The 12,718-nt window shown below is 40.0% G+C and overlaps 1 protein-coding gene across 2 annotated transcripts in view; it reads right to left on the reverse strand.

Moving 5' to 3' along the window:
- Window positions 1-492: 492 nt before the first annotated feature.
- The window catches only part of NELL2 (neural EGFL like 2), a 156,698-nt gene continuing 144,472 nt past the window's right edge, over window positions 493-12,718 (reverse strand). For both annotated transcript variants that reach the window (XM_074567442.1, XM_074567524.1), the window contains exons 17-20: window positions 8,114-8,307; window positions 6,984-7,160; window positions 4,053-4,277; window positions 493-1,300 (exon numbers count right to left, since the gene is read on the reverse strand). In XM_074567442.1, coding sequence (XP_074423543.1) covers window positions 1,250-1,300; window positions 4,053-4,277; window positions 6,984-7,160; window positions 8,114-8,307 — 647 coding nt within the window. In that variant the 3' untranslated portion in view covers window positions 493-1,249. The remainder of the gene's footprint in view (window positions 1,301-4,052; window positions 4,278-6,983; window positions 7,161-8,113; window positions 8,308-12,718) is intronic.

The following is a 12,718-nucleotide window of genomic DNA, read 5'->3' on the forward strand; positions in this document are numbered from 1 at the left end:
CCCAACAGCACAGTAGTGAAAATAGGGTTTGCATATTGAAGTGATCCTCATGCATCAAGATACTTTACACAAACAACTAAAACAGCTGTGGAGCTTGTAGAAAGATAAACGAACCCAGGGCAGGCGGAGAGATGAGGAATCAGAGAAGATCCCTTGTAAATCTGAGCAGATGCAAGTCACACACAAATGGCCTGTACCCACCCTGGGTGACAGCATCCCGCTGGCATGTAGGATCTCATCTTTAGGCACATGAATTTTCTGTTCACTCTCCTGTAATGACTCAGATGTATGAAGTTATTTATGCATTCCCAGAATAACAAAGATAGGACATGACAGGCATAAGGTTGGGAAGAAGCTCCCATACGTAGAGGAGCTAGACAAGCAATACCCCGGCTGTACTGCCCAGACGCCGAGGCACGCTGGCAAAGAAGGGACAGTAACAACATGCATGAAAATGGCATCCCTGAAAAGAAAAGGCACTACAAACAGAAATGTAAGGTAAGAGAAATATTTATTTAAATTTGCACAATAACGAGCTTATACTGAACAAATTCAATCAAGAAATAATAGTAAGTGCAGTAAAACAAGGAAATATTGATGACTTTTCCCATCAGAAAACATTAAGAAGCCATGCCTGTGCATCACGGGTTTTCTTTTTTGGCTTTTTTTAAATTTTTTTTTGTTTTTACAATAACTTCTATCTTTTTTTTTTTTTTCAGCGCACATACTGTACATATCACATCTTAGCTGCTAGGTTCTTTATTCCTGAAGGCTTCATCCTTTTACTCAAACGTCTGCTAAATTCTGCAGTGAGCAATCAAACACATTTGTGCAGATCCAAATATGATTAGGCAAAAATCTCTGCATCCGGTCAAGTGCTGGACTCTCAAAGTTTCGGAAGACCCTGTAAGAGCTCCTAGTTGATTTTGGATCTTGACATCGTTATGTACAGCATTACAATGTGTCACTTTACACTAAACTAATATTCTGCATAATGATGTCAGACAGACAAATAGCCAGAAGATTTGGGCCTGACCTCATACAAAGGGTTACACATCTGAGCTTGTCTCGAGTCCCATAAATTTCACTCTGATTCAGGTAACTGAGTTCATCACAGATCTGCACTTTAGATGGACAAAAACCAATCTAATTTTAGTTTTAATTTTGTACAATTTTTGGTCTAAAGGTCTTTTTGTTGTGAAGGAAAATTCTTTAACCAGAAACTGCTTGTGAGAGGTGGTTGTTGGTGTCACAGTTCCTGAAGGCACTGTGGGTCCACTGAGCAACAGACGTGGCCATTCTAAAGGAAGAAAAAAACAGAAAGAAGAATCAAAACAATTAGCATTTTGTAGAAACTCAGTCAATTTAACAAGCTCAGCCATTTGCAAACACCCTTCAGACTTTAATATACAGGTTTGTAAAATACAAGACATCTACAGATTTTGCTTGGATTCCTGACATTGTCATCATGTCCTTCCCCTGCCCAAGGGAACGGGCTACTATGATTCCTCTAATTGCTTGGTTTGCTGTGCTCTGTATCCCAGCACTACAACAGTCAAACTGAACGAAGCTGGGATCAGTCGAAGAAATGCTCCCGCCATAAAGGTACTGGGCATCTGCTGAGGCACACAAAGCTGTTGAACAAGACAGGGCATTTCGGAATTCTATTTAGATCAGGACTCTGCGTTTTATTTAGCCCTGTATGCTTCAAGTTAATACATCCTGGCTGTTAACACCAGCAAACATTAATCTGTAAAGTTTTTTCCTGATAGTCCAGACATTGATCTGAGAATATTAGCAATTAAGGGAACAGATTGCCTATGACATGATTAAAGTACTGGAGAAATTGTTTTCTGCATCTCTACTACTTCTTAAGTCCGATTCTTAGACTGCAAATAAAAGGTGTGTATTGTTTCGAAATTACTCCAAATACATTCAGTTGACTAAATTGCCATGCCTGATGAAAGACCAAGGTAGGAATCATTCAAACGTTTTCTTTCACTCGTGTTACAGGAGGTTAGACAATCCTACTGTCCACCTTCTTTACTTGTGATTTGAAATGGTTTTGGTTTGTACCTAAGTCACCTTTAGCCGATGCCCAGGTTTCTGAATTCTTAAAGGACTTGTGTAAACCTATTTTGCTACAGCTTGCTTAAAGAGGCTTAGACTGGATCTTTGACCTTCCATGTGATGCTCTGCAAGAAAAGAGTGGGGTGACACAGGACGAATGAGACAGAGAACTATACAAATTGGGCACTGCATTAACCTGATCTGTAGGGAGCTGGCTGCTTGCATGCAGAGCTACAATATTAAAATGCTGCCAATATGGGCAGCTAGCGTATTTCAAAAAGAAAATTGTTCTGTGATGAGAACTGTGTAAAATTTGGCTTGCTGAGGGACAAAGTGGTACATCTTCACTGTTAAGGAGCTTCTCACCTGAGCCATATTAAATCTGTGGGGTTTGGTAGAATATCTGTCTTAATCTTACATATATTCCCAGGGCAGCAATGGATTTTATTAGTCTATGTAGCTGTTTACACTGAATACAAATTAGCTGATGTTTAAGGTTCAGTCCTTGCTTAAGTGAAAAGGGCAGATGGGAGCAGCACACAGGTGGCCATCAGCAGAACTGACACATGGCTGCTGTATTGCCACCGATTAGCAGGACAATAACGAGAACAGATTTCCCATCGCTGAATCTCTAAAGAGCTTTAGAGAAGAATCACACATGAATATTTGTTTTACAGATGGGGAAACCACGGCACATGAACCTCAGGAACTTGCCCAAGCGAAAAGTAACTTCTAGCACTGGAGTTGGTGTATGCCACCAGCTACGGACCCCAAAAGTATGGGTTTCTGCATGTAAGGCTGTGCCATCATCCTTTGGGCAGCAGCTGGCTTTCTAACCATTAGCTACTCTGTCAGATCACATCATTTTCTTCTAACCACCGACCCATTCTGACAGCAAGACAAATGTCGACACCTACTTGGTGCATACCACTTCCCTCATAAAAGGACTACGCCTCGACAACAGCAGCTGCTGTTGCACACAGTGTTGTGTAAGGCAAAGTGGAGGAAGAAAGTGGTGCGTGGCAACTTCTGCTACATGAACAGTTACTCCCCACCGCTCCCAGCAGGAGGTGCTGAAGTTAGATTATTTTTTATGAGCACCTTTTCAAAGTAGTTAATTGTACCATACACTAGAGTTTGGGAAATATCTTCCTTGGGAAGGACATAGAATAAAGACCAAAATCAACTGTGAATTTCAGTAATAATTAAAGATCTCTGGACGAATCCTGCTCTCTCTCTCTCGCTCCTTGGCTACTGTGGAAACACTCTTTTGTCATTCTTCAGTATTGGATGGTGGAAAGTACAATTCACCTTACAGGCTTATTTTGAATGGAAAAACTTCTTTTGACCTCCTTTTCTTTTGCATCTTTAAAAAGAGATGCCAGAATTCACATAAGCCCACAGCCATTAGTCTTTCTCCTCAAGACAATGAATTCCTTTGACTACGAAAACTATTAAATGTTCTAAACATTATGTTGATTCTACTCATAATTTTAAAGCAAGAAAGCTATATATATAGCTACTCCTTTTATTCTCAAAACAATTACTGTTCTCAAAAAGCAATTCAATCAGTTCTGATAATGCTATAGTATCACATAGAACAAATTTCTTGTGTGAAGTCTAGTCTGACATATACATTTGTTACTGTATATACTTCCAAGACAGCATGGGGCTGTACGGTAAAAACTGCAATCAAAATTGAAGCGAGCTATCCTGGCGGAAAAGCCAAGCCCACCACTGTGTCCACAGCATGCTGCAGCATGGGATGTTGTCCTGCTTCCGACCCGCTAGCACATTAAACCATCCTGCTAGCACATGCAAGAGTGAAGTCAACAAAGTTGAACATTTTTACCATAATCTCTGCTGCTTTAAAACAAGTGTAGACACCAACTACCCACTGACCAGACTCAGTGCATTAATATTTATACGCTACAGAACAAGCTGCGAAAGAGGCATCTCAGCTGAATTTTTATATTCTTTACCTTGCACTGGCAGAGGGTGCACTCTGTGCCGTGCTTAATCCAAGAAGATCCAGTGAAGCGAACGACGTTGGTTTCATCCAGGCAGGTTTTAGTGATGTCATTGCGAATGGTGTCCGCTTGGCAGGGGTCAGTGACACAGCGTGGGCAGCACTCATTCTCCGGGAGGACGCTGAATTCACAATCCACCTCTGGGCACGGCAAGGGCCAGCAGTCAACCTCGCCTTGCTGTTTACAAATATTATGAGAACAAGAGAAGATTATAAGCTCTTACTTGGTTTCATTACCCATTCCTCTGACTCAGCATTATGTTTCTTAACTGGCTAATTACTGGCTAATTTTATCCATCTGGTCCCATTCAGAAGTCAGCGCAGAGAACACCGATATTCATTGCCTGTGGGAGACACAGCAAGTTGGGTGCTTTTTCTGCATGCTATTCAGGAAGTGTATTAGTTTTAACCTATTTCAACACACTGTGCATCAAGTTGCAGCTGAAAATTCTCCATAAACAACATGCAATACAGAATATGGATCTGTCCTTGTGAAGTTCTACTTTTAGAAGTGACAGAAGCCATAACATAGAATCATAGAATCATAGAACCATTTCGGTTGGAAAAGACCCTTGGGATCATCGAGTCCAACCATCATCTCCACTCTACAAAGTTCTCCCCTACATCATATCCCTTAACACTGCATTTAAACGAGTCTTAAACACATTCAGGGATGGTGACTCCGCCACCTCCCTGGGCAGCCTATTCCAGTGTCTGACCACTCCTTCTGTGAAGAATTTTGTCCTAATGTCCAGCCTAAACCTACCCTGCTGCAGCTTGAAGCCATTCCCTCTTCTTCTATCGCTAATTACCTGTGAGAAAAGACCAGCACCAACATCTCTACAGTGTCCTTTCAAGTAGTTGTAGAGAGTGATGAGGTCTCCCCTCAGCCACCTCTTCCTCAAACTAAACAGTCCCAGCTCCTTCAATCGCTCCTCATAAGATTTATTCTGCAGGCCCTTCACCAGCTTCGTTGCCCTCCTCTGCACTTGCTCCAGCACCTCGATATCTCTCTCATATTGAGATGCCCAGAACTGGACACAATACTCAAGGTGCTGCACTGCAAAAGTGCTTCAAAATCTCCTGTTTCACCTTTCACCTGGTTCTTACTTCTACTACGACTTTTGGGTCGCCATATAAAGCCCTCAAATTCAGCTTTGGATGGGCTAGAGTTTATCTTTGCCACGGTTACAAATGCATCAGCTGAACTACAGGTGTCAAGCTACCAGCAGCCCAATGCAGCAGGGAACACCAGCACATTTTCAGTGAGAGGTCCTACACCCCCTTACCATCCATTCTGGATGTTGCGATCGGAATACCTGAACGGCCACACTTAATCACACTTTCTGTTGTGATTAGTGACGGGTTCAGTACAGTCAGGGTACGAAAAGGCCAAAAGAGAGGCTTGTGTTGGGCCAGAATATCCGCAGGGGAAGTTACCGTATGCCTGTACACAAATCTAAAGATGTCAAATTATTCATATCAGTTACTAGAAGTCTGGGTCAGCTTCCCTTCAACTCTGGACAAGGGCCAAAGTTTCCTATCTATTGGTCAAAGAAAAGACTTCACAGAAGTCATTAATGCATATTCCTTTTGGAGCAGGTCCATCTCTGACCTCCAATTTACTCAGCTCATTTGAAACACAGATTGAGTAGTCTGGATTTAAGGGAGGCAAAGAGAATAGCGTTTGGTCCTAGGAAAGAAGTTTATTCACAAAACCTGTACCTAAGGCTTTTAGAATGCTGAGTTCAGTATCTCCAGAGCAAAAACTGAGAAAAATTCCCCAGGATTTACCATAGCTCCAAATTCACCCTCCTTGTTGCAGAAAGTATTGTGAAGTTTCTCTTTTACAAAATTTTCAGCTGGGTCAGTTTTCCTCTTTTTGAATCACATGACGGTAAGAATAAAAGCAATCTTAAAATCAGTCACTGATCTTGATATTTCAAATTATTTTTTTAGTGATGGACAGTACGAGGAGTACACAATACCTTGTCACCCCCACAAAAAAGCCCTGACAACTGTAAGAAAGCAGGCTTTAGTTACAGAAGTAGCATCTTGAAAAAAAAAGAAACATCTATTGAGATCCCAAACTATACATTGGATTGGTTTGGTTTGAAGACATTTAATGAAGCACCTGGGAATCTATTTCATTGGATTTTAGCAGCAGTAACACTGAAAGTACAATGTCTACAGAAATTGGTTTCTGGCTGTTATTCATGATACCCTGACAAGAGAAAGATGCTAGATGGACTAGGCTTTACATCTGGAGATAACCTGTGATAAAAGCTAGTTGTTTTTATCTTGGGATTTTTTTCAGTCATAGAAACTTCTTGAGCGGCATTATGCAGAATAGCTTTTTGCTCAGAGTCTGCAATACATGCCTAGGAAAAAGATCGCAAGCTTTAAAAGATTTTTTTTTTTTAAAAAGTCATTTCACTATTTTGAAAAATGCATCGAGTCTTATTATTTCTTCCGTTACTCAGAATGTCTGCATGAATAAACATATTTTAGTCTATTGGCATCTTTGAAATTATCAACCGTGAAAATAAATACATATTTAGAATTCTGTTATACAGCTACATTGGTCTTTGAATGAGTGAACACGTGAGTGTTGCTGTGCAGGTGCCATATCCAAATGACCTCCACTCTTTGCTAAAACAATCTTCATGATTAAATAATTTCTATTACATCTACTGTGTCAGAATGCATTTTTGACTGGAACTTGACAATATGGACAAATATCCATGAAAACCAGATTTCGATTATACACATACTCCAGAGGAAATTAAATGGATGCTAATGCATGAAAATTAACTATTCACAGATCAGAATATCTCATATCCTTTTTCCCTCCTGCCTCGGCTGCTGTAATCGGGAGCCTTACCAAACAGCGACACTGCTGACAGTTCTGTATCCAGGAGTCACCGCTGTTGTAGGAAAGCTCCCCGCTCTGATGTAAACACTGACTGCTGAGCCTCGGGTCGCATTCAGGACAGCAAAATAGGTCAACAGTGGGATTTTCACAGTCACAGACCATTCGGCGGCACATCACATATCCACTCTGTTGTTGGGAGACAGACATAAAGCGATGGCAGAAACTTGCACAACTCCAGCAGTACTTGTACCAAAATTTGATTTTTTGGCATGATTCTAAGCCACTAGCAGCTCACGAGTTTTTCCACTAGACGATATCTTTGTCAAAATACAATTCAAACAGAGGCAGAAACCACAATACACAGTAACTACCATGAAGTTCCCCTGTTGTCTTATATACATCCTTCCTGCAATCAACCTTCAGACAGCTTTCCCCCAGGGTGATGGAACCCAAGGGTGTCTTTCCCAACAGACAAACCTTTTAATGGATTGCAATAAGTTTATGTCATTTTCATATGGATGCTAGTTAAGTCTTGTTTTAAACTTTCAGACCTGTCCTTCTCTTCTGTAACTATTCACCTAAGGAAGATGATAGGTAGGTCTGAAATAAAATTTGTGCGCATGAAACTTGAGCTGCTGAAATGCTCGGGACTTTGTCAGCAGTGTATTGGGCCTTCATTCTTCATCAGCATTTAGCTTGGGACCAAGCTTCCCGCAGCAAACATTTGAGAAAGTTAAGCTGAATTACTCTGCAGATAGAGAACCTACTTCTATTTATAGCCATCTGCTAGAGTTACTGGCATCAGTCACCAACGCCAATATGTGTCTAGACAGACAGCTTCTTTGCATGAAAATGCCGTTACTCCCACCCAGAAAACACAGGTGGCATCTCTGCTAACAAAACAGTTCTACCATCCTTCTTCCAGTATTGTATAATAAATCTCCCGTGGAAGTTCTGCTCATGCAGGTTGCAGAGAGAGGCTCTCCCCCAAACCCTATATAATATGTAATTCCATTTTTCTGCAACACCATACCAACACCTGAGAAGGCAGCTAAAAGAGGAATTTCACTTGAATCACAACGTTCTTCCCTCGTCCCTACCGCCATCTTGCAGAAGCAGCTACTTCTGTTTCTACTGACCTGGCATGAGCAGACAGAGCATCTGTCATTCTCCAGCACCCAAATCTGACCGTTGTGCTTGATTTTGTCTTCATGGATACAGTCTCCTGTGCAGTTCTTGCCATGGGGACATCGGCAGTCGTACCCACCATCCAAGTTAAAGCAAACAGTGTCATTGGCACAGCTATGCCTTCCGGTTCCACATTCATCAATGTCTGCAAAAACATGCCATGAAATGCTCTTAGTCTACATTCAACTAACAAAAATGTTCTTGCGGCAGTCAATATAAATGATTCTTGGCCATTAAAGCCTTCAGCTGAAAATTAATTTGCACTTCATCAGAATGGGGATAAATAACTTACAAGTTCACAAAAAATATTTTTCAAGTCACATCAACTTTTAAAACACGATATTTTGAGTTTTCCTATGCATCCTTCTAAGTGAATGCTACTGAGCAAGGTGGTTTCAATGAAGAAATTACAGGAAACACAAGCGCAAAAATAATTCTCAGCTCCCTAAAGAGCACTAGTTTGTGGCAACCGTTTATGAGACATGTGCAGTTAAACAAGAAAAGCTGCAGAATCTTGTTTTTAAAACCTGTTGCTGGCTCTGTGTAGCACATTTGAGTTCACTTGCTGAGAAGTTAATGTGAAAGGTGACATCTGACCTGTAAGCTCATTTAAGCCAGCACACCATGCTTTAAGTTGCATCATTTATTAGGGTGTGCAAACTAGAATATCTTAATTATTCAAGCTGCAGTGACATCTATAGCCCTTGTGTTTAGCATAGAAAATAAAGAAAAAAAAATAATGTCTCCAGTGAATAAAAGTAATGACTTCAAAACAATCATATCTCAAAGAATTCAAGAGTACTTTTAAAGGTCTACTTCATCAGGGTACACACAATTATTTTGCAAGGGGAAACTAGCAGCACACACTGCCTTCTACCTGAATAGTCTTTGTTTAGCTTCTTCAGCTGTCCATATGCGGAAAACTTACCTGGGAGAAAAGCTTTGAAAGGGCATGAGGTAAGCAGCTATATGTGATAAAATGTGGAAAACACTAGAAAAATAAAAACTAGATCTATGGCGGTTGTAAATATCAGTACACTGAGTTCAGCTCTAAATACAATTCCACAACAGTCGGGCCCCAGCTCCTAATTAGTGTTCATTAAAAAGTAGTGGTGTGATATTTAACTGTCCAACCGATCAGTACAAGACAAAAAAAGCAATATGGTCATGCAGGTATCTTTCACCATCAGCATAAAAACTTAATAAAACACTCAGCTTTGGGTTCAATAATGGAAATGAAACCCCCAATTCACCTCAAGCACATTCAGTTTAAAGCAAAATAACTCAATTATCATTTCAACTCCAAGTGTGGCTGCAGTCAACAAAAGCACACAAGTTGCTAACATGAATATGAATTGGGATGAAAAACAGCAGGGAAATTATTAGAATTCCATTGTACCAATAGGCAGCATTGTGGGCTTCCTTCAAATACAGTGTGCAATAACAGCGGCACCATCTCAAAAACAGGTATTGCAAAATTACTAGGTCTTACGGGAAGGATGAAGAAAACATCCTTCGAGAAGAACTGAAAAGCAATGGATTGTTCATCTCTAAAAGGACATCAGCAAGAAGGGATATAGCCAAAAAATAAAGAATACTCCAGAAAAGACATGTTGAGAGCTTTTGCTCTCCATGTTGCCTAACACACAAGACAGGGGACAGTGAACGAAACTGAAAGACAACAAATTTAAGCCTGATAAAAGGAAGAAACTTTTCATACAACGCATAGAAAAACTACGACACTCACTGCCATAGAATGTTAAGAAGGGAAAAAAAATGCATAGCCAAAGGTGTATAAAGCTAGCAAGAGTATTCAATTCGTAAAGCTAACAGATTTCGGAAGAGAGATTACATTTCATGCATTAGGGTCTATGGTGCCCTTATTTACATATCAGATAATCCAGAACAGGCGAATTGTCTCAGATCTCCACATCTTCTGCTTCATTATCTTCTGAAGCATCTGGAGTCAGATGCTGTTGCAACAAGGCAGAAGATAACTGGGGTCATGAACCTAATTCAGTGTGGCTATTCGCATGGCCCTGAACAGCTGAAGCATCGCGGGCACATCAGACAGGGAAACCCATCCCAACAGCAAGGATACATAATTAGCGAACAGACGGCCCTGCGGAGGCTGTGCAGTCTCCAGCCTTGAAGGTTTTTAGACAAGTAGCTAACAGGAACGGTTTGAGTGATGCTGGTCTGGGCAGAGCAGAGGGATGGAAAAGCTGCTCTCTCCTTCCTTTAATGTCTCTTAAATCCATACAATCTGTCAATTTAAAGTTAAGATCTCCATATACTCGCTCTAACTGGTTTTAAGTTATGCAATAAAGAGAACAAACACAAATCCTATTTAAAAATAATGATTCAGGTTAACAGCACAATTCCCTTTATCACTGAAGTAATTTTTAATAAATGACTTTCCGACACTTGTGTTCATTTGTTTAAAACACTCTTTTGTACAAAGCTTTCACGTAGCTAGTGTCATAAATGAATAATGTAATTTCTCAACAACCTGGCCACTTAACTGAAAGCAGCCATATTTAATGAGATACTTGGACGAAGTTCAGCTGTCATGTAAATAAGAACAGTTTCCTTTAAACACAAATGGTGACCCTAGAACACTAAGTCTGCATTTGGCACTTACGTACAAGTGTACTTCACAATTTGCCCATGAGGAAAATGCTTCTGAGGTTTGTTTTTCAACACGGTAACGGCTAGAGCGCTGTTACTGAAAATAATTGAGGTTTCATCATTGACTCTGGTATTGAGCCGAGCTTACCCAACATTGAGAACTTATGAAAAATCCCAACCTTGGTTTTTTCAGTTGTTTAATTCATTAAAATAGATGTTCTGGATGGGGCAATTTAAATATCCCTGGTCGAAGCAGGAGCTATTTAGGTTTTGATTCTAACCTAATCAGAAACAGCAGTGTGTTTATAAAGTAGCAAGAGAAACACAAACTTTGCATGCGTGAAATTCTCATCTGCATTATTCATCCACATCAAACTTCAGGCATTATCTGCAAAGAACTTGCACACAGATCATCCACACCAAGCAAAACCTTGTTCAGCTTTTTTACTTTGGATTTATACTGAATGGTGAATTATGTTACTGACATTTTGTTTACAGCCATAACCAGCTCTCCAAATTCCATAACCATATGGACAGGGTACACTGCCATCCTGCATCTTTTGCGTCTGAAAAAGGGAGAGGGGACGATGACAGGTTGAGTATTTACAGTATATCCACAGAGGCATGTTATTATTGATTTCCTATTGTTTAAAAAAAAAACCCCAAAAGCACAACAAAGCAGATAAAAATAATTCACCTCAGGCTATTTACAACACGCTGCTTAGGAATTAAGCAGCTTGAATGTTATGACATTAGAACATTAAGTCTCAAGAGACTTGGAGGTTTCCCTCAGAAAAAAAACCAAACAAAACGTAACTAGTTACCTAGTGCTAAATTGAAGATAATTTCCTATTTACCTAGCTTGCATTACAAATTACAGCGGCTTTGATCTGGCACGCTTTTCCTTTTCTTACCATCATCCCGGGGTACAAGTTAATGCTGCAATGACAAAGGAGTACCATGGATGAAGAAGTAGTGATACACGTTACAGAAAGCTAGGAGTTAGTTGTACCACAAGTGATTTCATGCCTACACGGGAAAAATATTGGACTAAAGTCATACAAAATGGTGACAGTACCTGGAATGGCTAAACTCCATTTGTAATATTTGAGAGACTGCAAAGGCAGAAAACTCCATAAAAACGGGAATTCAAATTGCCCCACCAGGTTGTGACCCAAGGCTGTATTTAACAGATTTACTGACTGTTTCTTGGAACAGACAGTCAAAGAATTCCCGAAGGGACAAGGCATCATTTGACTTGGCCCTGACCAGTGTGCAGGCTCTAATTCAAAACCTGTCTACTGAGCCACTACTCTGTATTGGTGACCAACAGTGACCACGATGTACGCAAGTTGAATATCCTTAAAGCAATTTAACAGGCTGCAAAAAATCTTTTCTTTTCAAAGGGGGAATTACGTTAAAATGATGACTTTTTAAAGATGAATTAAAACTAGTGGCCAAAAGGATAAAACGTTTTCAGATAGAAAGATTGTTTAAAGATACTACATTATAGATTCAGAGTAAACATATACTATGCTAATGAAAAAGACTTTAAAGAGGGGATACATTTCATATAATGTAATATTTTTATTTGAAAACTTCACGAGCTCCTTTGCATAATACACGCTGTTAAAGGAACTATGTGCCATGGAATAAAAGAGGTTGTTGACTCACAGACTAATAGCGGGTTAATTAGTAAGTTATAAAAGGCAGGAATAAATGGTCAGGCTGTTACAAAGGAGAGTTATTCCAGGGAAGTGCCCCAAAAATCTGTGCCAGAATGTGTGCTGCCCACTATACTTAGTCATCTGGAGGAATGGATCAACAGCGAGATGAAAAAGGCTGTTGATAAGAAAGTATTAAAAGCAAAAAAATTGACAGTGAAATATAGAAGTATTTCATAATATTGGCTGAGTAAACAATAA

The sequence above is a fragment of the Larus michahellis genome, chromosome 1, assembly GCF_964199755.1.
Source record: "Larus michahellis chromosome 1, bLarMic1.1, whole genome shotgun sequence".
NCBI lineage: Eukaryota > Metazoa > Chordata > Aves > Charadriiformes > Laridae > Larus > Larus michahellis.